The 26,556-nt window shown below is 46.2% G+C and overlaps 1 protein-coding gene and 1 long non-coding RNA gene across 5 annotated transcripts; both read left to right on the top strand.

The window, feature by feature from the left end:
• Positions 1-304: 304 nt before the first annotated feature.
• On the top strand, positions 305-8,647 carry LOC134107173 (uncharacterized). The gene is made up of 2 exons (XR_009942659.1): positions 305-1,424; positions 6,677-8,647. It is a non-coding gene; the product is annotated as an uncharacterized LOC134107173 (long non-coding RNA).
• A 2,697-nt stretch (positions 8,648-11,344) lies between these two features.
• atat1 (alpha tubulin acetyltransferase 1) lies at positions 11,345-25,382 on the top strand. 4 transcript variants are annotated; one of them, XM_037473482.2, is made up of 12 exons: positions 11,345-11,923; positions 12,245-12,305; positions 12,828-12,919; positions 13,044-13,101; positions 15,129-15,242; positions 16,942-17,043; positions 17,764-17,809; positions 18,210-18,255; positions 19,131-19,205; positions 19,608-19,821; positions 22,324-22,409; positions 23,628-25,382. In XM_037473482.2, the coding sequence occupies exons 1-12, from the start codon at positions 11,832-11,834 to the stop codon at positions 23,764-23,766; spliced, it is 1,125 nt and encodes a 374-aa protein (XP_037329379.1). In that variant the 5' UTR covers positions 11,345-11,831; the 3' UTR covers positions 23,767-25,382. The 4 variants fall into 4 exon arrangements, with proteins under 4 accessions (XP_037329379.1, XP_037329380.1, XP_037329382.1 ...); XM_037473483.2 differs by lacking the exon at positions 18,210-18,255 and having other exon boundaries at positions 11,346-11,923; XM_037473485.2 differs by lacking the exon at positions 23,628-25,382 and having other exon boundaries at positions 11,348-11,923; positions 21,753-22,872.
• The last annotated feature ends 1,174 nt before the right edge of the window (positions 25,383-26,556 follow it).

The following is a 26,556-nucleotide window of genomic DNA, read 5'->3' as shown; positions in this document are numbered from 1 at the left end:
GTATTAACTAATATCTGGTCTATTGTCAGTATTTAGCCCAGGTGTCCAAACTGCCTGCTCTTTCCTTCCCTTTTAGGGGAATGCAACAGCAAATCTCATTTATGAAGGCCAATTACAAGAAAAAGTGAGGATGTGAAGAGTGATTCTGTGAAAATGTTTGAGGATAGTGAGGGGGAAAACCCCATAACCCCCCTTCTTGGTTTCATACCATATTTAACATTGAGTGAGAGTAATTTCACTCAATAGAATGAAATCAGAAGTTCCATTTTTCTTTCTTTACTTAAACCAAAATTTGGTGAAAAACTATACATAAAATACTTTCAAATGACCCTTGACTAATCATGCACCTAGTTACAGAGGTAATGTCAGAATTCTTTGGACATGATTAATGACAAGTGGGTTTGGCCTTGGGGGAGTGGGCTGCTTGATAAATGAGTTCCATTCTTTAGAAGTATGATAAAAATGGCTCTGTGCAGGCAAGTCCAGTTCTTTCTCATCAAAAGCTGAATTTGTGGACACAATATTTTCCTGTTATAAAAGAAAAGACAGAACACAAAGTGTTGTAACACAGTTGAAAACATAAAATATTCTACAATATCAGTGTAGCAATAAGATGTTCATTAAATTAAACAGGCTAAGCTTGTTAGAAAAACAGCCCAAAACAAAAGTGTGTTTCTACACACATCTGGCTGTATGGTGTGTCTACCTTTATCTGCCATTTCGTTTTTGCTGAGACGAGGAAGACATTTTATCCAAACCTGATTTTCCAATGAGGAAATTTAAATAGAAACTATTTCACAGATTGAGAGATGATTTTAGTCTCATGGGAGGCCAGTTAGCACATGCATTTGAAAATGGGATGTTAGGATTTTAGGAAAAAAAAAACAGAGTTATGCAACAATAGCTGGATAATGAGTCAATGAAGGATTCCCATTGAATTTTCTACCTGTCTGGTCTTGTGGAGAACCAGGGAGGATCAGGAGAAGAAATTGAAGGGGTGGAGAGGTCTGGTTGTAGAGGTGAAACCTGTGGGTTTCCTGTCTCATTTTATACTGCTGAGCCGTTGCGTATGCGGAATGTTTGTTCCTGTTCACCGTTGCAACATAAACGCTTTTTCCACAATCATGCAGGAGGGGTTTATCACATGAAAGTGTGACCAAGATTTATAAGGTCACCACAATTTATTTTGGTTTGAAGTTGTAAAATGAGTCTGTATTCAGTGTTTAATTCATTGTGTTTATTAAGTGAATTGAAGTGATCAACTTTGGTGATTAAAACTAAATTAGTTACGGTAGAAAATCTTAAAATTACAATAGCTGTTATTTATTGAACATTGATGTATTTGATCAAGGAGTTTAATAGAAACCTTGAAACATATTCTCTCAATTAAACAATATTAACACAGATACATGTGAGGGTTAAATGTGGGGTTACGGGACAGGGTCACAAGGGGGAGCCACAGTAATTCAGGAGGTAGCTGGTGGGACTCTTGTTCTCTCTTCTGTGGTCTAATCAGATTGATGCAGGGCAGCTGGGAGGAGTGCACTCATCGCTGGCAGCTGCTGCAAGTCTTCAGGGAGCAGTTAAAGAGGGACATCTTTCAGAGGTTCGGCGCCGAGGGATTGCCGAGTACAGCCTTCCAGACACGCGTTTTCCTGGGTCCGGAGACTTCAGTGGCTTCCATTCCTACGTCACGAGGGAGACACGGGACGCCGCCGCCGACGACGGCGGTGCACTGCCGGAAGGCCTGAGTATTTGAGTTATTCTTGAGAGACATTCAGTTCTACGTTCGGTGCGGAGGATTGCCGGAAGGCCGGTGTATTTCAGTTGTCGTTTGGAAAAGAGAGACAATAAATACGCATTTTGTGTTCATACTTTACCTGGTTCCGGCGTTTGCTTTTGGATCCCGCTCACGAGCCGTGACAGAATCCCTCGGCCAGACAACATGGATCCAGCAAACCCGGCATCCGTGCAGGAGGCTCTCAGCGCCCAGGGAGCGATGGTGGGGAGGCACGAGCAGATGCTGGTGCTGATGATGGAGTCCTTGGAGAGGCTGAATCGACGGATGGACCGGCCTGGGACGTCGGGGGCTGCGGCATCGGGAGGTCCGGATCCTCCAGGGAGAGAGGAGGACCAGGGTCCGACCAACGCCGCCAACGACCGGGAGCCGCGGGTTCCACTGCCAGAACCGTATGCAGGGGAAGCCGGGGGGTGCGGCCGCTTCTTACTGAACTGCGAGCTCGTGTTCGACCTGCAGCCCCGCAGTTATACCACCGACAGAGCCAAGATAGCCTTTTGTATGAATTTGTTTCGGGGAAGGGCGGCCCAGTGGGCGACCGCGTTGTGGGGGGGTCAGTCCTCGGCGTTGAGCTCTTTCGCGGGTTTTTCTGAGGAACTGCGACGTGTGTTCGACCACCCGGTGCGGGGGCAGGATGCTTTGAATAGGCTGCTGTCGCTGCGGCAGGGGTCTGGATCAGTGGCGGACTTTGCTATCTCGTTCCGGATCCTTGCCGCCGAGAGCGGTGCCAACGAACACACGCTAAGGACCATTTTTGCGCGGAACCTGTCGGAGACCCTGAAAGACGAGCTGCTCTCTCGCGACGCCACCACCACTTTGGAGCAGCTTATTTCGTTGGCGATTACGATGGATAATCGCATTCAGGAACGTGAACGCGAGCGGGGGGAGTTTTCGGGAGGCGCGGGCGAGCCGATGCAGTTGGGGCGGGCTCGGTTGACTCCGTCCGAACGCGAACGGCGGTTTAGTCGTCGACTGTGTTTGTATTGCGGACGCGCGGGACATTATGCTAGGAACTGTCCGGAGTCCCCCAAACGGGGCTCCTCACCAGGCGGAGAGGACCTCCTGGTGAGTAACGCGGCGTCCTCTACTATCCCATCCCGTATTTCCATTCCGGCCATTCTACTGTTTCATTCCCATAATCACTCGACCACCGCCCTCGTGGACTCCGGTTCTGATGCTAATTTTATGGACGAGGGACTAGCCGCCCGGTTGCGAGTACCGTTAGAGACGCTCGAGGGCGCCAGGGCAGTTAACGCGCTAGATGGTCGACTGATCAGCCGGGTCACGCATCGCACAGGCCCCCTCACGCTCCGTATATCGGGAAACCATTCAGAAACCATTCAGTTGCTAATTATTCCGTCTCCGGCGAGTCCGATCGTGCTGGGTCTCCCGTGGTTAAAACTTCATAACCCCATGGTGGATTGGACAACTATGGCCATCGCGGGCTGGAGCGTGGGGTGTCATGCCCGGTGTCTGCGGGCTGCGGGGGGAACACCAGCGACGCCAGTGGTACCATCACTTCCTCCAGACTTATCCACGGTTCCATCAGTCTACCATGACCTTGCGCAGGTGTTTAGTAAGGACAAGGCTTGTACTCTGCCACCGCACCGACCTTTCGATTGTGCGATAGACTTGCTCCCGGGGGCTCCGCTGCCCACTAGCCGTCTTTTCAACATCTCCCGCCCGGAACGGTTAGCAATGGAAAAATACGTTCGGGAGTGCCTGGACGCGGGTCTCATCCGTCCTTCGTCCGCCCCGTTAGGCGCGGGGTTCTTTTTCGTTGAGAAGAAGGACCACTCACTGCGTCCGTGCATTGACTATCGGGGCTTGAATCAAATCACGATAAAGAATAAGACTCCATTGCCGTTAATCGACCCGTCATTCGAACCTCTCTCTCAGGCGCAGTTTTTTACCAAGCTGGATCTCCGAAACGCCTATCATTTGGTTCGTATCCGCGAAGGTGATGAATGGAAGACGGCCTTTAACACGCCGATGGGGCAATTCGAGTATCGGGTCATGCCGTTTGGGTTGACAAATGCCCCGGCCGTCTTCCAGTCATTAATGAATAATCTGTTTCGGGATATCACCAGTAGCTTCGCTTTCATTTATCTGGACGATATCCTGATTTTCTCCCGGTCCCTCACCGAGCACCAGCAACAGGTGCGACTGGTGCTGCGGCGACTTTTGGAAAACAGGCTATACGTTAAACCCGAGAAGTGCGAATTTCACGTGGCGTCGGTTCATTTCCTCGGGTTCGTGATTGCGCGGGGGCAGGTGGAACCGGATCCTGATAAGATTCGAGCGGTAGCAGACTGGCCGATCCCGGGCACGCGGAAGGACTTGCAGCGGTTCCTGGGGTTCGCAAATTTTTATCGCCGGTTTGTGAGGGACTTCAGTAGAGTGGCCGCACCTCTCACCGCGCTAACGTCCACCAAGGCATCCTTCCGCTGGACGCCAGAAGCACAGGGGGCGTTTAGTAAATTGAGGTCTCTCTTCACCAGCGCCCCTATTCTTAGGCACCCTGATTCCGCTCGGCAGTTTGTGGTGGAAGTGGATGCGTCGGAAGCAGGGGTCGGGGCCGTTCTGTCTCAGCGAGATCCGTCAACGCAGAAGTTACACCCATGTGCTTTCTTCTCCAAACGGTTGAGTCCGGCGGAGAAGAATTATGACGTCGGGAATCGGGAGCTGCTGGCAGTGGTCCTCGCGCTACAGGAATGGCGGCATTGGTTGGAGGGTAGCCTGCAGCCTTTCTGGATTTGGACGGATCACAAGAATCTGGCGTACATCCAGGCAGCTCGGAGGCTGAATTCCCGACAAGCACGGTGGGCCTTGTTCCTCAGCCGTTTCCAGTTTACGTTGTCCTATCGCCCGGGAAGCAAGAACGGCAAGCCGGACGCCCTTTCCAGGATCTTCCCGCCGCCGGCATCACCGGATTCCACGCCCATACTTCCGTCCGAGTGTATTGTAGGTGCGGCAACTTGGGAGATCGAGTCGGTGGTGCAGGAGGCGCAGCGGGGGGAGTCGGTGCCAGAGGGGGGACCAGCGGACCGCCTGTTTGTGCCACGGACGGTCAGATCGCAGGTACTTCAGTGGGGCCATTCATCGAAGCTGACGTGTCATCCGGGGGCGAGACGGACGGCTCTCTTCATTCGTCAGCGGTTTTGGTGGCCGGGACTGGATCGAGACACGAGGGCGTTTGTGGCGGCGTGCCCCGAATGTGCCAGAGGTAAGGCCTCGCATCAGGCCTCGGCGGGCCTGCTGCAACCATTGCCTGTCCCGGGCAGGCCGTGGTCCCACATCGGGGTGGACTTTGTTACGGGCTTGCCTCCATCCGACGGGAACACAACCATTCTGACCATAGTGGACCGTTTTTCCAAGGCGGTTCATTATGTTCCCCTCACCAAACTGCCTTCTGCGTTGGAGACCGCCGAGCTGTTGGTCTTGCATGTGTTCCGGATTCACGGGATCCCTATGGACATTGTATCCGACAGAGGACCGCAGTTCGCGTCTAAGGTATGGGGTGCGTTTTGCAGGGCGGTGGGGGCAAGGGCCAGTTTATCTTCAGGGTATCATCCACAGTCCAACGGACAGACTGAGCGGGCAAATCAAGACCTGGGGTCGGCGTTGCGGTGCATCGCGGCGCGGCATCCGGTGTCATGGAGCAAGTTCCTGCCGTGGGTGGAGTATGCCCACAATTCCCTGTCACGTTCTGCTACGGGGATGTCGCCATTTATGGTCTGTTTCGGTTTTCAGCCCCCGTTGTTTCAGATCCAGGAGGCAGCAGTGGCAGTCCCGTCCGTCGATGACCATCTCCGGCGGATTCAGGAGGTGTGGGACTCGGCGCGGGCAGCTATCACCCGGTCGGGGGAGATCAACAAGAAGATGGCTGACCGACATCGCGTCCCCGCACCGGCGTACAGGGTAGGACAGCAGGTGTGGTTGTCCGCGAAGGACCTCCCCCTGGCAACGGAGGGCCGCAAGATGAACCCAAGGTACGTCGGACCATACCCTATCGAACGGATCGTCAACCCTTCGGCGGTTCGTCTGACCCTGCCGGCGGCCCTGAAGGTACATCCGACGTTTCACGTCTCGCTGTTGAAACCGGTGGGGGAGAGCGAATTCAGCCCTCCGGCCAATGCTCCCCCGGCTCCCCTGGTCATCGAGGGGCATCCAGCACACAGGGTTTCCCGGATACTGGACGTCCGGCGTCGGGGGCGGGGGTTTCAATATCTGGTGGACTGGGAGGGGTATGGACCGGAGGAACGAGCTTGGCTGCCCCGCCGGCAGATTTTTGGCTCCACATTATTCCGGGAGTTCTATCGGGACAATCCGGGTAAGCCCGGGCGGCCGCCAGGAGGCGCCCGTTGAGGGGGGGGTACTGTGGGGTTACGGGACAGGGTCACAAGGGGGAGCCACAGTAATTCAGGAGGTAGCTGGTGGGACTCTTGTTCTCTCTTCTGTGGTCTAATCAGATTGATGCAGGGCAGCTGGGAGGAGTGCACTCATCGCTGGCAGCTGCTGCAAGTCTTCAGGGAGCAGTTAAAGAGGGACATCTTTCAGAGGTTCGGCGCCGAGGGATTGCCGAGTACAGCCTTCCAGACACGCGTTTTCCTGGGTCCGGAGACTTCAGTGGCTTCCATTCCTACGTCACGAGGGAGACACGGGACGCCGCCGACGACGCCGGTGCACTGCCGGAAGGCCTGAGTATTTGAGTTATTCTTGAGAGACATTCAGTTCTACGTTCGGTGCGGAGGATTGCCGGAAGGCCGGTGTATTGTCGTTTGGAAAAGAGAGACAATAAATACGCATTTTGTGTTCATACTTTACCTGGTTCCGGCGTTTGCTTTTGGATCCCTCTCACGAGCCGTGACATTAAAGTCAGAAATGATAGCAGAGGATGGTCCTAAACGCAGAAAGACAGGGAGGAACAGAGGGATGTTTGGGGATTTGAATCAGTAAGAAAATGTTTGAAACAAAATTTGCAAAGCAGGAAAGTCAAAAACTGCGTAACAAAAAAACCCAAAGGGGAATGGGAAAAAGAGAAAAAGGAAGAGAAATACATAAAGGGTAGAGCAGAGTAGCAGCTAAGCAGCGCAGACCTGAGCAGAATAGAGCTAAGCAGGATACGTTGGCAAGTGATACATTTACCAATGTATTGATTTAGCAAACAGGAACCTCAGAAGTATGTGGAAGAATCATACACAGCAAAAACAGCCTGGCACCTCCTTCTGTCGGTCACCAGCCTGGTCAAACACTTCAGTATGTGTTCCCCCCCATCGCATGAAACCAAATCTGAGTTTTGGCCTGTAGTGTTGCTACTGGACGTAAAACCCTGCTAAGAACTGGTTCTGTGCAATTGGTGAAACAACCCTGAGATGTGATGGGTTGAGCCACAGACACTGCCCTGAGCTGAGAGTAGGGATAAGAGATTTATCCTACAGATTCTTCTTTTTCGAACCAACTCTGTGCAGTGAGAGGTTAAGACTACAGTTTAACTTTTTAAAAGCGACTCGGGTCAGTGAGAGGTTGGCGGTTTGGCCTCTTCAATCCAACACTGTTCTCGCTGCCCCCGAGAGGTCTGTCTCTTCCAGTCCTCACTCCTGGCCTAAGCAGCTCAACAAGGAAGAAAGCTTCATCTACCCCCTTTGATCTGGCTTGCTTGTTGACTTCTACACAATAGACGGATTTACAATGAATGAATCTGTTCAGGTTATTGACCACCAACTATCCAAGAGGGTTCCCCAAAAGATCAAGGTGTCACAGTTACTTGTACCTGATAGGTATTCCTGCTACCTTACCGAGAGGTGAGAACAAACGACAGACAAGTCGTATATATTTCACTTTGCAAAGGGGAAGCCCAGCCACACAGCGTGCGCAGTGTCGACTTCCGACGAACTTTCCTTTACAACAGCCTTTTATTCGCATCCATCACACATACACAACAACAGGGTGGAACATGGGGACGGGGGCTTCCTCTGTTCTAGAGGGGTTCAGAGTTCATATGTATTGATATCTACTCCTGTGTCAGGGGTGCAGAGTCCATGTGTATTGATTTCTACTCCTATGTAGTGATATTTTACCTGTGTCGGGTGCAGAGTTCACATGCACGCGCTTATGTGTACAACATCCTGTGTTACAGTCAGCTGGTGCTGTACCACTCCTTAGCCGCACGTGATACATTTATATAAGATGTTCCAAAAGCATAATAATCACCCACTGTGCCCTATCAGTACCTCTGTACCAAGTCCAGAGGGGCAGGCAGGTAATCCACAGACGAGGACAGGCAGGGTCAGAACCAGGATGGCAAACAGACAGGCAGACAAATCCAAAACGGGGCAGGCAGGTAAATCGGGGTCAAGGAACAGACAAGGTCAGGATCGAGGAAAACAGGATAACTTCGGGATACGCTGGAAAACTTGGTAAAACACACAAGACAATCCGGCAGTGAGCAACAGAATGTGACTGGCTTAAATAGTGAGTGACTGACGATGGGAGGCACCACAGGTGAACCAGGTGCAGGAGATCAGGTGACGAGGTGGGAGGATCTGAAATGACAGGAGAGTTAGTGAACATGCAGTGGAGAAGAATAGACTTGTCAATACGCAGGGTCGAGGGCAAGGAGGGAGGACTCAGATGCAGAGTCAATGAAAAATAAAAGGACTTTAATAGTCAAAAATAGGGGAGGAAGGAGGCAAAAACAAAACAGACAAAAAAACAGGGACCTGGACTTGAACACACAGACTTACTTGAACACATGGACATTCGACATGTAATGACGCCACACAAGACAAGAGACTCACAAGGCTTAAATACACAAGGGAGGTGCAGGTGATTGGACACAGGTGGAAACGATCAGGCACGGCAGACAATCACAGGGGAAGACAGGACAAGGCAGCAAGTGAAGTTACCCAGGAACACAAGAGACATGAAGCAGACCCAAACCGTGACAAGACTATGATGTGAACATTCAGTGAAGATGAAAAATAAACTATGATATAGGTTCATACAATAGCCGTAATAGCCTATCAACAAGACAGTAAAAGGTAATGTCATGATAGACACCTTTAAATCTGTCTTTAAAGCGATTTCTGTAAAATATTTAGCTTTTGAATTGTCATCTAATCATGCTACTCTTGTGTACCAGAATTCATTTGTTCTTCGCAGCATTTAATTACAACATGTAAATTCCAATAATAACATGATCCCATATTAATTAGATATAGTCTAGTACCACTATTAGTGGGAGCGGCAGAAGCTAACGTTTTTGTGGCCCCGTGGACACTTGCGTGGCCGGATATAGACTGGCATTTATTAGAAGTCAAAAGAAAGGGAAAAATAAGGTAGCTGCGTTTGAGTGCCATGTAAGGGAAGTATATAGGGATTACACACAGGTATACTGTATACGGATGGTGCTAAGAAACCTGAAACAGGAGTGACAGGGTTTGGGGTGGCAGTACCAGATAAAGGAATAGGAATTAACAGGAGAACATCTGATTCTAGGGGTCTACACAGTGGAGATGGTGGCAGTGCTGGTTGCTCTACGATGGGTGGAAAAGGCAAGACTGGAAAAGGTATTGATTTGCTCAGACGCATCTTCAGTGCTAGCAAGTATAAGGTCCTTTCAGTCGACCAGTCGACAGGACCTACTGTTCGAAGTCCTTCAGTCAGCCACAAGAATAACCAGTCAGGGAGGTCAGGTCAAATTCCTGTGGGTTCCAGCACATGTTGGGGTGAGCGGGAATGAGAGGGCCGATGAGGTGGCAAAAAGGGCTTTTAAGAAAGGGGACATAGAGATGAAGGTTAGGGTTAGCAAGGCAGAGGTCAAGAGTATTATCTGGGGCAATATCAATAAAATGTGGCAAGATAGATGGGAAAGGGAGACATTACAATCACATTCAAAAGAGCATCAAAGTGAGTAGGGTTGGAGGTGGGAATAGGAGAGAACAAACTGTTCTGACCAGGTTACGGCTGGGTCATTGTGCACTAAATAAAACACTAAAAGTGATAGGGAAACACCAGACAGGGTTGTGTGACGGGTGTGGAGAAGAGGAGTCAGTAGAGCACATAGTGTTGAGGTGTAGGGAGTATGAGACACAAAGAGAAGTTATGAGGAATAGTTTGAGGGAGGTAGGGATTCATGATTGTTCTCTGAAAGGAGTACTGGCCATGGGTGACAGAGCACAGGTTAGGGTACTGTTGGCATTCTTGAAGAGCACAGGGGTTTTTTATAGAATATGAGTGAAATGTAGGGATGGGATACAGGGGTTACTTGTTTGTGTATATGTATGTATATACACTCACCGGCCACTTTATTAGGTACACCTGTCCAACTGCTCGTTAACACTTCATTTCTAAGCAGCCAATCACATGGCGGCAACTCAGTGCATTTAGGCATGTAGACATTGTCAAGACAATCTCGTGCAGTTCAAACCGAGCATCAGTATGGGGAAGAAAGGTGATTTGAGTGACTTTGAACGTGGCATGATTGTTGGTGCCAGAAGGGCTGGTCTGAGTATTTCAGAAACTGCTAATCTACTGGGATTTTTACGCACAACCATCTCTAGGGTTTACAGAGAATGGTCCGAAAAAGAAAAAACATCCAGTGAGCGGCAGTTCTGTGGGCGGAAATGCCTTGTTGATGCCAGAGGTCAGAGGAGAATGGCCAGACTGGTTCGAGCTGATAGAAGGGCAACAGTGACTCAAATAACCACCCGTTACAACCAAGGTGGGCATAAGAGCATCTCTGAACGCACAGTACGTCGAACTTTGAGGCAGATGGGCTACAGCAGCAGAAGACCACACCGGGTGCCACTCCTTTCAGCTAAGAACAGGAAACTGAGGCTACAATTTGCACAAGCTCATCGAAATTGGACAATAGAAGATTGGAAAAACGTTGCCTGGTCTGATGAGTCTCGATTTCTGCTGCGACATTCGGATGGTAGGGTCAGAATTTGGCGTCTACAACATGAAAGCATGGATCCATCCTGCCTTGTATCAACGGTTCAGGCTGGTGGTGGTGGTGTCATGGTGTGGGGAATATTTTCTTGGCACTCTTTGGGCCCCTTGGTACCAATTGAGCATCGTTGCAACGCCACAGCCTACCTGAGTATTGTTGCTGACCATGTCCATCCCTTTATGACCACAATGTACCCAACTTCTGATGGCTACTTTCAGCAGGATAATGCGCCATGTCATAAAGCTGGAATCATCTCAGACTGGTTTCTTGAACATGACAATGAGTTCGCTGTACTCAAATGGCCTCCACAATCACCAGATCTCAATCCAATAGAGCATCTTTGGGATGTGGTGGAACGGGAGATTCGCATCATGGATGTGCAGCCGACAAATCTGCGGCAACTGTGTGATGCCATCATGTCAATATGGACCAAACTCCCTGAGGAATGCTTCCAGCACCTTGTTGAATCTATGCCACAAAGAATTGAGGCAGTTCTGAAGGCAAAAGGGGGTCCAACCCGTTACTAGCATGGGGTACCTAATAAAGTGGCCGGTGAGTGTATATATATATATATATATATATATTGTTGTTGTTTTGGTTTGTTTTAGTGTGGGGTAAAGAAGGGTAGGGTTTTGTCTGATCCATATTCCGGAGCAGAAGGTGGCGGTAATGCACCTATAAGATGGTTGCCAACCGCCGTAAAACAACAACAAAAAGAAGAAGAAGAAGAAGCTAACGTTTTTAGGCGTATTACGGTAATGTGAGACTCGCTGGCCCTGGTGTAGCTAACGCTTCTTAGGCCCATTACGGTAGCCTGTGACTCGCTGGACCCGATATTGTATTGCATGTTAGTTCTTATTAAGGCTCGCTCGCACTTGGGCGACGTTTTGTCGCAATGTTGTTGTCGTCTTCGGACTGCTAGCGGCTTGAGAATTGTTGTTTTTGCACAGAGAAATCCGCCCTGTGAGCGAGGCCGCAGCCCGTTAGCTTGATGCTAGCCGGCTGAACCCCTGGTCTCTGCATTGTCTCCTTCTGCTAGTCGACCATTCATCACTACGAATCTGTTTGACAGCCATCATGGAGTTTCCTTTTGACATTAACCAGTTATTCTCCGAGAGGGTCTCCATCCTGGACCAGACCCTCATTGCAGGTCGAACATCATCAGGAATGTGAGTCAGAAAATGTGAATTCCTTTTCTCTCTATGGTAACGTTCCGTTAATTGTATATTAAGTCACCAACATCCGGATCCCCCCTGTACACACAATGTCACCGTTCTCTTCATTTTTCTGTCTTTATGCATTTGCTTTTGGTAATAATACAATATCAACGACACTTTTGAGAACATGACATAATGGTGTGTGTTTGACTAAAGCTGTTAAACATGAACCCGTGAAGAAGAGGAAGCATCCAGAGGAAACTTGACACCTTCCCTTTTTGGATTGGGATGAATAAACTTCTTTGTACCACTGTGGTGTGTTTTTCTCTGTAGGCCACAACTTCAAGCCCACATAGCCACGGTTATCGATGAACTCGGGAGAGCCTCCGCAAAGGTAAGTCTCTGATGATGTGGTGGTATGTTCCTGAGTTCATTTGTTGTTGAGATGTATGTGTAAAGAGACAAACTTTCATCAGACATTAATATCGTTACATTCCTAAATCTTTCCCATATTTCATGTTGCATGACCTGTCGACAGAGCTATAATAAAAAAAAATTGATAGCACACGCAGAGGTGGTAATTTCCCCCCTGTTATAATAGTTGTGGGAAATACTGTATAACATTGCAAACTCCATACAGCTAATCTCAATTTTGAGTGTCACCAAATTTGGAAAGAGAGAAGCGCAGTGAATACCTTCCAGATGCACTGGATAATCTCATTTCAAATGCCTTATTATCCCAGTCAATCAGATTTTTTTTTTATGTAGGTGCTGGCAGGAGGCCTCTGAGATGATGTGTTTACTTTCTATTCAACTATTCAACCCTTCCAAAACTCTGATGTCATATCCACACCCGTACCGAAAAAATCAAGTCTTTAACTGTTATTATTTAACAGTGGTCATGGTGTGTCCACAGGCCCAGCAGCTCCCAGCATCCATAACCAGTGCCTCCAAGTTGCGGTCTCAGAGGCATCAGCTGTACTTGCTGAAGGACGGAGAGAGCAACGGGTACACCACATGTTCGATGCACACACACACTCACCCCTCCTTTGTTTGTCATGCTGGGGTCATAATGCATGCACTGTATTGTGTTCTTCAGAGCACAGTCTTACTCATTGTTACTCTGTTACAGAGGACACGGTGTGGCTGTGGGATTTCTCAAGGTTGGCTACAAGAAGTTATTTCTGCTTGTGAGTCCCTTATTTTCTTTGGTTCCCTTATTCTCTGACTTCTTGGTCGAGCTACAGCGGGGAAAATAAGTATTGAAAACATCACCATTTTTCTCAGTAAAAATATTTCCAAAGGAGCTATTGACATGAAATTGTGATTAAGCGCCGCTCGACTTATGGCGCGTTTCCACCGAGCGGTACAGTACGGGTCGGGTCGGTACCCGTTTATTTGTGTCTCCACTTTCTTAAGTAGACCACGGTATCAATCACAGATTTACTGATGCTGAAATGGAGAATACGCCGCGTACAGCATATTTCTCACCCGCTGAGCAGCAACTTATAATGGAAATGTATGAGGAAGTGAAGCATATTATACGCAACAAAGGGAATACGGCAGCTGTAACCAAACAAAAAGAAAAAGCAGACAATCACGGACTCACTGAATGCGGAAGAAATAAAGTTATGTGTAATAATGTGAAATGACACAGGGAAAAAGTATTGAACACATGAAGAAAGGGAGGTGCAAAAGGTATGGAAAACCAAGACAACAGCTGAAAACTATCAGTAATTAAAAAGCAATCCAGACCCTTATCAGTGCAAATTAATATCAGCTGGTTCAGTCCCAACTGATGGTCTACAAAAAGGTCTCATTGCCAAGGTGTCACATAAGGTGGGGTAAAGAAGGGTAGGGTTTTGTCTGATCCATATTCCGGAGCAGAAGGTGGCGGTAATGCACCTATAAGATGGATGCCAACTGCCGTAAAACAACAAAAAAAAAAAGAAGAAGAAGGTGTCACACAAGACACATCCCATGATGGGTAAAAGCAAAGAGCTGTCTCAAGACCTTCACAACCTAGTTGTTACAAAACACAATAATGGCATTGGTTATAGGCGCATTTCTAAGCTTGTCAATGTTCCAGTGAGCACTGTTGGGGCCATAATACGGAAGTGGAAAGATATCATTTCACCATAATTTGTTTCGACCAGGTGCTTCTCGCAAGATTTCTGACAGAGGAGTGAAAAGAATACTCAAAAGAGTTGTCCAAGCGCCAAGGTTCACTTGTGGAGAACAAATAGACCTGCAAATAGCAGGTACTGTTGTTTCAAAGAGAACAATAAGTAATGCACTCCACCACCATGGCCTGTATGCACGTTCACCACACAGGACTCCATTGCTGAAAAAAAGCATGTTGAAGCTCGTTTAAAGTTTGCTGCACAACATTTGGAAAAGCCAGTGAAATACTGTGAGAATGTAGTGTGGACACATGAGAGCCAAATTGTATTGTTTGGATGCCATAATACACACCATGTTTGGAGGGGAAATGGCACTGCACATCAACCTAAAAACACCATACCAACATCGTGGTATGGGGCTGTTTCTCAGCAAATGGTACTGCCAAACTTCCCATAATTGAAGGAATGATGTCTGGGCAAATTTACAGAGACATTCTTGACAGAAATCTGCTGCCATCTACCAGGATGATGAAGATGAAACGAGGGACAATGATCCCAAACACACAGCCAAGGAAACTCTCAACTGGATTCAAAGAATGAAAATAAAGCTGCTAGAATGGCCCAGCTAATCACCTGACTTAAATCCCATTGAAAATCTATGGAAAGAACTCCTCTGCCCACGGAACCTTCTAGATTTGAAGACCGTGTGGAAGAATGGACCCAAATCACACCAGAGCAATGCATGTGACTACTTTCTCCAGACAGGAGGCGTCTTGAAGCTGTCATTACCAACAAAGGCTTTTGTACAAAGTATTGAATAAATATCAGTAAGCATGTTCAATACTTTTTCCCTGTATCATTTCACATTATTACACATAACTTTATTTCTGAACTTCTTTATTTTGGTTTATTTGTATGTATGTATTACTTGGGTTGTTACCAACATCTGGTAAAACGTCATGTCAATAGCTCCTTTGGAAATATATTTACTGAGATAAATGGTGACGTGTTCAATACTTATTTCACCCGCTGTATAACTGATTGTAGGTGCATGTGAGCTTGCTTTAGGTTCGCTGGTTGTATTTCCTCCACAGGACCGACAGGGTGTCCACATAGAAGCCGAGCCACTGTGTGTTCTGGATTTCTACATCGCAGAGGGCGTTCAGCGGCACGGCTACGGACTGGAGCTGTTTGATTTCATGTTGCAGGTGAAGCATTCCCCTGGGGCAATTTCAAGGGGGACTCTGCATTGGTAGGGACACTACCAGCCCACTTCCCCATCCACCATATAAAAAAACCTAGATATTATGTGGAAAATATATTTTAAAAACATGATGACAGTAATACAAATGTAGATTAAATCAGAGAAGGGCGGTATATTGTTTCAAGGGAAAAACACCACGACACCACAACAGCTTGTGACACAAACAATTCTGATGTACCAGTCCAAAATAAAAGCCTTCTGGCAAAATGCAATTTTTAGAGCCTAAGGTCTCAGGATCACACTGCGCGATTTTGAAAAGAATCAGAATTAATCCCTGGGAGGAGTTCAGTCTTTTACAACTGTAAGAAATCATGAAAAAAGGCCAAAAGGGGAAATTTTCAACCATTAATTACAGCGCCCCCTATTCTTCAAAAATTATGAGTGTGTTCAGGGCTTCAATGTTCACACATGCTCTAGGGCAGGCCAAGTCATTTGGAAGTTAAAAATCTGCCAGATTAAGCCACACCCCTTGCGAAGTTAACTAGCCCATATCTCATCAAAACACTGAGTTATCAGCACCATTCTGATATATCAAGGGCACATTGACCCAATAATGATCCACCGACGGTTTCGTCACAATCAAACTCAGCGTTTAGGAGAAATTGCCAAAAATCTGTTTTTCACTAAATTTAGAGCAGTGGTTCTCAACTGGTCTGGCTCCGGGACCCACCATCACCCCTTAATAACAAACCGCGACCCAAATCGATCCGTCAACGGGGGGGTGCGACTAGTTGTAGCAAGGACCCTAATAATAATAATAATTCCTTGAAATACAATAGGTTCCTCTACGACTAGTCATAGCGAGGACCCTAATTAAAAACCTACTCTGCAGTGCTTAATAGAATAGAAATAAAGGGCTTTCCTGCTGCAATTCATGCAATTATTAGCTTCCTTCTCCCCCTTCCTTTGATGTCTTATTTATAAGCATCACAAAGACACCTGCATCTATCATTGACAGAGATGAACTGTTGGCCGACATCTTTAGGCTTACTCGTTTGCCAGCTTTTTAACGCACTGAAACTCCGCTCAGCTTCAGCTCAGGAAACAGACGCAACCATTGAGATTCTGATCAGTATGTATAATCCTCATTTTTGCACAATGAAATGTGCTTTAACATAACGCAGCCAGCTCATGTCCATCTTTACTTCGACAAGTCTTGATACTATGAATATCCCAGCCTCGCATGTAAACTCAAATCCACAAATGTTTGAGTTTCTCACAATAAGAGACCCTTGAGAGAACTTGTCTGCATGCTAGCAATTAGCATAAACACAGGCGAATAGCATCTACTATTTCGAAAGGAAACTGCTTTAATTGTCATTTGAAAAACAGTCCAGCTACATGTTAAAGTAAAGCAAGTTTGTCTGTTTGATGCTTTTAATGTTCAGTAACTAGCCTGTGGTGGAATTAGCAAGCTAGCACACTCGCTAACCAGTGTCTACATGAAAAATGAAAACAAGTCATGTCACAGAGTAAAGCACAGTCGATAAAACTGATTTATTGACTGTTAGAGGAACCTCCAATGTTACTTAAAAGTTACTTTATAACAACTATGTGGAGAGAAATGGATACACGTGAATAATGTGATACCTGCTGTACACATAGTGGTGAAAATCAGTGACAGCCTGTTTCCTCTTCTGCAGCACAAGAATTTAGAGCCAGTTGTGATGGCCTACGACCGGCCTTCTCCCAAGTTCCTGTCTTTCCTGGCGAAGCATTACTGCTTGACACCAAGTGTTCCCCAGGTACAGTCTGCACTTTCGCTGGATTTGGAACATAGGACCAAGGCAAGGCAAAGGCAAAGTAGAGATAACATGTTTTAACCTGAGTTTCTGTAATCTTTCAATTCATTCATGTTGGAAGAAACAAATAATGTTTTGCCTCAGTCACAGTAGTAGTAGATGACGCTATAGAGTCTGTGACCCCTCAGCAGAGATGCCTTGATGCATAACTTATCTGTTTTATCAACTTTATGAATGAGGGCAGACCTTCTAAGCATCAATAAATGTCCGGTGTTGAGTATGATTTTTCTAACCTAATTAGAAGATTTTTCAAACGAAGTTAAACATTTGCCTGTTTGCCTCAAAAAGCCCAGACAAAAACATACCATCTCAAAAGATTCTAACATCCTTTATTTACAATGCAGAATGAACGGACTTAAGGGTTCATAGGGACTTCTATCTTCTTTTTTTGTTATCCAACCTTAAGTCTGTGGTTTATGCGAGTTCATACATCCACAGGCATCTCAGCTTCACAGAGTGACTTCAGTCTCATGTCAACAACCAACTTGCATTTCCATCACAAAATATATGTCATTCAAGACCAATTCCCAGGATGAAAGACGGAAAGAATAGAACCACAACACAGTGATGCCCTGCTTATTATTATACCCTCTGTTATTCTGAGACAACAGTCCTCACAGACCCGTTCATCATGAGCACCTTGTCTCTCTCTTTATTTTCCAGGCCAACAACTTTGTGGTGTTTGAAGGCTTCTTCCTCAACAGACCAGGTAAGCGTTGCCCTGTTTTTTGAAGAAGGTTTAGTCTCTGTGGTAATACATGGATTCTAAGGGGACATCCCTACCAGCTGAACCTGTGTTTAATTGGCTTCCTTGGAAATTCGATCTCAACTCAAAATCTGTTTAATTTCGTTTTTGAGAAGGAAGCTTCTCAATGCCATAGAAAGCATGTACATTATATCTGTGAATACCGGTTAAATTCAGTTACATCACATGTTGGATGCTACAGCTTTACTGTGAATTTTTGCTTTTGGCATCAAAATCAGTTTCTTTTTTGCTGCACATGTCCATGTGGAAGACAAAGACCTCATTAGAGATTCTGTGAGTCCTGGGACTGCTGACTTGCTTTTATTCCAGTTCCAAAGTCTTTTGTTTCACCAAACTCTCCCAGGCGGGCCCTCCTCTCCTCTGATGGATCAGGGCCTCTCCGGCTGTTTGTAAGGACTTTCATATCTTTTCTTTCCTCGTACGTCCCCCTCCCTTTGTCCCATAATTAAGTTCATACTATATCTATGTAGCCCTCGATCTCACTTAGTTCTTCAGTAGGTGTAATAAAAGTCATGTTCTTGAGTGTGTAGAGCCACAAGCTGTAGACCAACTCAGACCCCCCACAATCCCCGATCCTGACCCTCCAAAAGGAACATTCATCGCTTCTTAAAGGCTGGATTACTTGATTGCATAAATGAGGAAGGATTGCTCTTCATACACAAAAAGTACAGATGTTTCTACCTGTAGCACGCAGGCTGCAAAACAAGGCCATCAAGGTACAACAGTCCCTGTGCCCCCCCCCCGCCCCGCTGGTTTGCAGTGTTTCCAATCTTTCCAACTTGTTAGCTGTAATGTCTGTTTTTCCTGTCCTCCCTGCTGCTTCTACAGGGCTTTGTGGTCTACTGGTCTCCTCTCTGTATCTCTCTAAAGAACCAGTGAAGACCAAAGAACTGTATATTGGTTTAACTTGTACTTATCAAGGTGTTCAGCGTGTAATGTAATGTTATCAGGTTGCACTTGGTGCATTGTGCATTGTTCTGCATTGTTACAGAGGTCTGCGTGACTGTTTTGTTTGAAACTAAATCCAGGAGAGCTGGTTTGTGTGTGTGTGTGTGTGTGAGAGGAGGCAAGGTAGGTCTACCAGGTGGCAGAGTTTACAGGAGGCCACGGTTCACTTCACATAATGCGCAAACTTGAATTTCACATTTCTTCTCTTGTAACGTAAATTACATGCAAATCAGTTGCATAAACGCTTGGACTCCATGTCCTTTGGTATGAGTGTTTTTTTGTTTTTTTCATGTTCTGAATGTGTTCTCCTCCACAGCGGCCCAGCTGAGAAAGGTTCCCCTCAGAAAGCCGGACGGAGAAATCAAACCGTACTCTTTAATGGAGAGAGAAGGTGAACAGCTGCAGACCGACATATGATGCATCCATTCGTATATTTTCTGTCCTGAGGACTGTTTTTATTTAATGCTAAACGGTATTAGATTGAGTTGAAGCTGCTTTGTGTGTGAGGAGCTATTATTCAAACAGGGAGAACATTCAGCTGAGGTCTAACCAACCAACAGTCAATTTCCAAATAAAGTTGCATTAAATAAATGTTCAACCTAGAAATAGCATGACCTGTTGTAGTCCTAATGGGACTTAACATGTGAATATTTCAGAAGACAGGGCAAGGAGTTTGTATGAAACGTGACATAGAATGGTGTGTCACTTCCCCTGTAAAAGGATTCGCTTTGACTAGGCTCAGGGTTCATCTCTTTCTATGAGCACTCACACGTCTCCTCTGCTTCCTGTTCAGTGGTGCTTCGGGAGCAGTTGGCTCGTCCCTGGCCATTCGCTCCTCCTCACTCCCCCCAGCGGTCGGTATCCTCCCGGTGCTCCCACTCCCTCAGCGTGGGATCTTCCCCCAGCAGGGGCCTCCCCCGTACCTCCCCGGCCCCGGCCTCTGGGGGCAGCAGGGACCCGAGTCCACAGTCCCCTCTCATCGAGCGCTGCAGAGCAAGACGCAGCAGGTAGGAAACGTCCAGAGCTTTTCTCTTCAATATGAAATGTGTCGTCTTTGAGAAACACTGCAGTGTGGAAATGTACATGTGACACATTTGAAGTGGTCATGGATCAGTCAGTAGGTCAGCATCTGACATCCGTTCAGTAGCTAATGTACTCCGCTCGTGTTAGCTCCACAGGTTTTACTTTTAGAAACAAACGTCGCAAGTGTGAAAGCACTAAGCTGGACAGCTGTTGGGCACAGGTCAGCTGGATGATGCTATGCAATGATTAGCCAGTCTGGGTTTATCTGGGTTTGTGTGTAGTCGTCTCTGCTACGTGTCCCTCGAACGTCTTTGGCCTCTAGTTTCTGTTATATTCATGAATTGCCATGTGCTTGTTTCAGTTGCATTAATTAGTGATTAGTAGAGACGATGTAGGGCTCCACATGATGGCCGCAGGCTGGATGTGAACTCTGATATAGCTGCTTGCTATACACTCACCGGCCACTTTATTAGGTACCCCATGCTAGTAACGGGTTGGACCCCCTTTTGCCTTCAGAACTGCCTCAATTCTTCGTGGCATAGATTCAACAAGGTGCTGGAAGCATTCCTCAGGGAGTTTGGTCCATATTGACATGATGGCATCACACAGTTGCCGCAGATTTGTCGGCTGCACATCCATGATGCGAATCTCCCGTTCCACCACATCCCAAAGATGCTCTATTGGATTGAGATCTGGTGATTGTGGAGGCCATTTGAGTACAGCGAACTCATTGTCATGTTCAAGAAACCAGTCTGAGATGATTCCAGCTTTATGACATGGTACTTTATCCTGCTGAAAGTAGCCATCAGAAGTTGGGTACATTGTGGTCATAAAGGGATGGGCATGGTCAGCAACAATACTCAGGTAGGCTTTGGCGTTGCAACGATGCTCAATTGGTACCAAGGGGCCCAAAGAGTGCCAAGAAAATATTCCCCACACCATGACACCACCACCACCAGCCTGAACCGTTGATACAAGGCAGGATGGATCCATGCTTTCATGTTGTAGACGCCAAATTCTGACCCTACCATCCGAATGTCGCAGCAGAAATCGAGACTCATCAGACCAGGCAACGTTTTTCCAATCTTCTATTGTCCAATTTCGATGAGCTTGTGCAAATTGTAGCCTCAGTTTCCTGTTCTTAGCTGAAAGGAGTGGCACCCGGTGTGGTCTTCTGCTGCTGTAGCCCATCTGCCTCAAAGTTCGACGTACTGTGCGTTCAGAGATGCTCTTATGCCCACCTTGGTTGTAACGGGTGGTTATTTGAGTCACTGTTGCCCTTCTATCAGCTCGAACCAGTCTGGCCATTCTCCTCTGACCTCTGGCATCAACAAGGCATTTCCGCCCACAGAACTGCCGCTCACTGGATGTTTTTTCTTTTTCGGACCATTCTCTGTAAACCCTAGAGATGGTTGTGCGTGAAAATCCCAGTAGATTAGCAGTTTCTGAAATACTCAGACCAGCCCTTCTGGCACCAACAATCATGCCACGTTCAAAGTCACTCAAATCACCTTTCTTCCCCATACTGATGCTCGGTTTGAACTGCAGGAGATTGTCTTGACAATGTCTACATGCCTAAATGCACTGAGTTGCCGCCATGTGATTGGCTGCTTAGAAATTAAGTGTTAACGAGCAGTTGGACAGGTGTACCTAATAAAGTGGCCGGTGAGTGTACATTGTATTTATTAAGAGCAGTTATAAATGAGGTGTTGATGTGTGGTGCATAGAAGGCTGCTGTCCCTGAGGGAGGCTGCGTTCCTCTCACTGTGTCCAGCAGCCCCTCTCTCTGAATCTTCTCCACCAGGTCTTTCTAAACACTGCCTCTGTCTCTCTCTTTGCTTCCCCTTTATTTCTTCTCCCATTGCACCCCATTTAACTTTTGATGTAAACCATCTCCTGCTCTCACTGTCTATAGTTCCCTTAATAGTTCTCATCTCGACTTCCATTGACCCGTCTTCCCCTTAAAAGAACGGCTGTGTCAATATCTGCACCAGTTTCTGTTTCTGAATAAGAAACGTGGATATCCTGGGTGTTAATATCTCAGTATACCAGTTTTCCCCAGCTCTGCTACCATGTTCTGTGAAAACAAATGTCCAGATTTCTGGGTACGGTGTTCACATATACCAGTATCCACTAAAAAAGGGGAGTCTGTCCTGGACTCTGTTTTTCAAACAGCGTGGTGATGCACCCAGCAGTCTAGAACCAATTAAAGTATCTTCCACTGAACTCGACATGTGAGCTTGCCTTCTGTCACACGCATCATAAACCAAACAATAGTCTGCTTTCCATTCTGTGGCTTTTTATTTCTCATAACTTTTAACATACACAATGTGTGTGTATTTACACTCATTCATGTTTTGTTATATTTGGGTTTTGCTGTTTTGTGATTGTGTCCTATTTTTTTCTTACCTTTTTTGTCTGTCTTTTGACTTGCACGTACATCGCCTCTTGTACCCCTGTCCTCTCTTTCTTCAACTCTCTGGTAGCACACTGGGTCTGGTTGCCAGGAGCAGCCTGTACAGTCGGCACATGGACAGCAGAGCTGCTGGACTGCTGGACAGACCCCTACCAGGTAGGTGAGAATGTTAAAACCAGGGGTCATACTGCTCATTGATATTATACGTTGTCCACATATCAACCAGTTTTAAAAGTATTGTTATTATTTGGTGAATAATAAATCCAAATGAAATTGTATATATTAGTGGGAAAATACCATGCTTTATTAAAAACAATTGAAAGAATTAAATGAATCCTACTAGATGTCTGGGGATGTCCCAAACGGTTAGCAGAGTGTGTTGTGATGATTGAATGTAAGTAGTGTACACTACATGTCAAGTAGGGCAGTAACTAACGATTATTTTAATAATCGATGAATTGCATAATAAAAAAGCATTGATTTCCAGCATTATTCATTATTACATTACATTCAATGTCATTTAGCTGACGCTTCTATCCAAAGCGACTTACAGTTAGTGCATTTCCACCATAGAGAACAGGTTGTAACAATATAAAATAAAGAATGGACTAACACAAAATACATAGACGTGTATGTTTTACTTCTGCCAAATATATTGGCAAAAGATGCATATTTTAGTTTGACAGGTCTTAAGCTGCCAAGACATTAATAAAAATAAATCTGATGATGGAATTTGTTGGCGTCTCGTTTAATAATACAATTTCATCGATCAATATCGTGTGGTGTATGCTGAAAGCCTTGATGAGTGAGCAGGAACAGGAGCAGCACAGTCAACGAGCTCTGCTGATGGGATGAACAGTGCCATGTAGGTCGCACCGGGATACACAGACACACACAGGTCGGCCGGTAGTCAAGCGACAGGAAGCAGGTATTTACAAAACTTGACTAGACACTCGGACATACCAAACCTGAAAGTAGCAATGAGGAGGAGTATTGACTCCCTCTAAGACGTTTGTGGCTAAAGGGCTTATAAGCTAATGATACATAGGAATGTTCCAGTGGATCAGTAGAGAAGTGACTCACACACACCTCCCACTGAGGCCCTACTCATAGGATGTTATGTGTTCCTCACCAACGAGAAGAAAATAGTTACAAAAACTATTTCCTTGCCCTTTATCAATTTAGAATGCAATAAGGAGATGTCATTATGTAAAATATTTCATCTTGACTTTGCCCAAACCGAAAACCTTGAGGTGTCACATGCAAGTTGGTAATGTGAGTTGCTCGCTGCAGTGGCTCAGGTCTTCACATAGGGTCGACATGAATGTGAATTTTGTCTTCTGCTGACCCTGTGTTGTATCACCTTGAACCCAGGTCTCAGCCTCTCTCACTTCCACCTCCTTATGCCTCCAAGAAGGAAGGCCTCCACAGGAAGACCTCCCATGGTGACATGGTGCTGAGGGGGAGTACATGGTGGTGGCCTGTCCTCAGCGTCCAGAACCAGGCATGCTGATCCGCCAGAGACACCCGTTGGAGAAGGAGAGCGACGGAGGCATGTGCGGCTGGTCCTGGGCTGTAGGAGAGAACTGCTACACCTCCCAGTGGGTGAAACAGAAGCAGGAACACAGGAGCTCCCGCCCCTGGTGATCAGGAGCCAGTTCTTTTAGTCAAATGCTAAAATATTAACTGTGTATGGTTTTCTGGAGCGAGTCATTGTCATCAGAACACAAATATGTGCTGAAGCACAAACGGTGTTCAGGAGCACCGATGGGATGAACTTTCAAACTCCTAAAACCAAGAACTACACGAGGCAATTAGACACTGGCCCTCCTGTAGCTGAGTGGTGACTGTCCACAGTGAGGTTCCTTAATAGCCTATAAAGGATGTGCTCATTAGTGAAGATTGTATTGCTGAAGCAAATAAGACACACCCTCTTTAAGCCTGATAACTGATCCTAAACTTGAACCTTCTCTTAGGTTTAATTTCCATTTCTAACAAATGCCTCCATCCTTTTTGGTGAATACAGCAACATTTAAAGTCTTTCGGAAAGTGTGACACATGTAAGGACCTCGAACGTCTGGGCAGTTCTGACACCTTTAACCGGTGCAACAGTGTTTTTTGCGCTTTTGGATTCTTCACTTAGGATAAAGCTGAGCCACTAATCTAAAGTAGTAGGAGTCACAAGTAGCCTGTGTGTGCAACACACACATAGTATTGGAAAATTACAGTATCACACTTTGCACTCCATAGTAGACTCCAATCTAACCAGGCTGCTTTGATAGTACTCATCCCCGCTGGTCTTTGGATTCCTACAAATTTGCCTCAGAGGGCTTTACAGGATGTACACATACAACATCTCCTTCTAGAAACTCTCAGATCGGCACAGGAAAACCTCCCCAAAAAAGGAAATGATGATAGCAGCAGCGCCATTGCAGGAGGCAGGAACAGGGTCCAGATAGAACCATGATCCATGGAAACATGTGAGGCGAGAAAGCACAAATAGAAAGAAACTAAGTTAGTGATGCACATTACTTTTACAGTAATAGAAAAAGGAATATCAATGGTGTTAGAAGCGTTAGGTTAGAATGGCTAGGCAGGAGTCAGGACCAGGGTCCAGACGGAACTACAGCTCCAGGCCAGGCTAACAGCCAGCCAGACTGAGATTAATCCTCGAGTCTCAGGTGTAAAATCAACTGCCGCTCTGATCCCAAACAAACGTGTTTAACAGTTATTCCGTTGTCTCGGATTTATTTTTATTAACATGCATTATTTGTCACTATTGCTGTCACGAGTTTGGTTTTAAACCCTATATTGCAGTAGGGTCCCATTCACCTATGTGCTCGTTTCTAAACCACGTGTTGGATGAAGAAGCTCTGATATTGAGACGTGCTTTCAGACATTAGAGTGTGTTCGGGGACAGATTAGATCCTTTTGCTTTTCGCGACGAGTACCTTCAGGAGAGGTATATTTACTGGAGATGGAATCAGTTCTTTGTGCAGACTGCACCGCACAGCGCGAAACCATGTCACCGATGCTCTGTATGGCACTGCGCTTTTTTGCAAACTGCATGTTTTTATATGCCGAAACTGTAAATAAAGGCACTATTTGCTGTTCTGTTAGAAGTGTGTGTTTGGCACTGAATTCCTTGGCGCACATATTTATTACCTTCATGGCCACAGAAGAATGTGTTACATCAAAGAGGATTTCCACAAGATTGCAGGTAACATGAATTATAGATCACAAAAGAGTTTAGATAAAATAGCTGAGCAGGCATCTTGTAAGTAATTTCTACATAACATTTGGAAACTTACCAGCCTGAAAAATGATTTATTTTATCTTGACCTACATGAGAATATAAGTGTTTGCATTGGACGTATTTATGCCAGGGAATTGGCTATTTAGCAGTGGGATTGACCCTATTTCCCCGTCCCCGTTGAAAAGAATGAATGACTCAAAGATTAGTCCAAAGATTTGTTCTTTTTACTGAACGAGATTCAAAGAACCGAGTCAGTAAAAAGATCTGAACTACCCATCACTAGAAGACATAGTAAGTGGATCACGTTCTGCTTTAAAATGGCTTTTTGGGGGGAAATTCAGGATGCCAGGTAGACAATCAAGATTGCCAGTTCAAGATGCCCCGCTCCATGCTTGACCGTGGGGATGGTAATCTTTTGATCATAAGCGTGGCCTTTTGGACACCCAACATAACGCTGGCCTATCACTCCAGTTTGGTCCACAGACTGGAGTCTTCTGCAAATTCCTCCAAGCAAATTGTGGTCAAATTTGTATCTTCCTTGGGAAGAGGAGTCCATCGATGAGTCAGACCATGCAGTCCAACTTTATTTAGTGCACGTCCTACTGAAGCACTTCACCCCCTTTACTGTAAAGCCCCTCCCAAAGATCTGGTGTTGCCAATTGCCTTCACGATAAGGTCCACCTGTCTGCAATTTAATCTCAGTATGAATACACCTGTTGTGTGAGTGCCTCAGATTGTTTAAGAGCCTTGCTGAACAAAGGTAAAGCTCAGGGAAAAAGTTGTTGCTAAGTATGAAGCTATGTTATAAATATTTCCTGGTGTACCATAAAGCCCATAATCAAAAATGGAAACAATATGGCACAACGGCAAACCTACCAAGAGAAGGCCATCCACCCAAATTCACAATCTGGACAAGGGGGAAATTAATTGGAGAAGAGGCCCATTGTAACTGAAGGAGCTGCAAAGATCCGCAGGTGAGGTGGAGAGTCTGTCCATAGGACAACTAATTAGCCGTGTACTCCACAAATCAGGTATTTTTGGCCTTAA

The sequence above is a fragment of the Pungitius pungitius genome, chromosome 17 (genome assembly GCF_949316345.1).
Source record: "Pungitius pungitius chromosome 17, fPunPun2.1, whole genome shotgun sequence".
Taxonomy (NCBI): Eukaryota; Metazoa; Chordata; class Actinopteri; order Perciformes; family Gasterosteidae; genus Pungitius; species Pungitius pungitius.
This window is presented reverse-complemented; position numbering and strand designations above follow the sequence as displayed.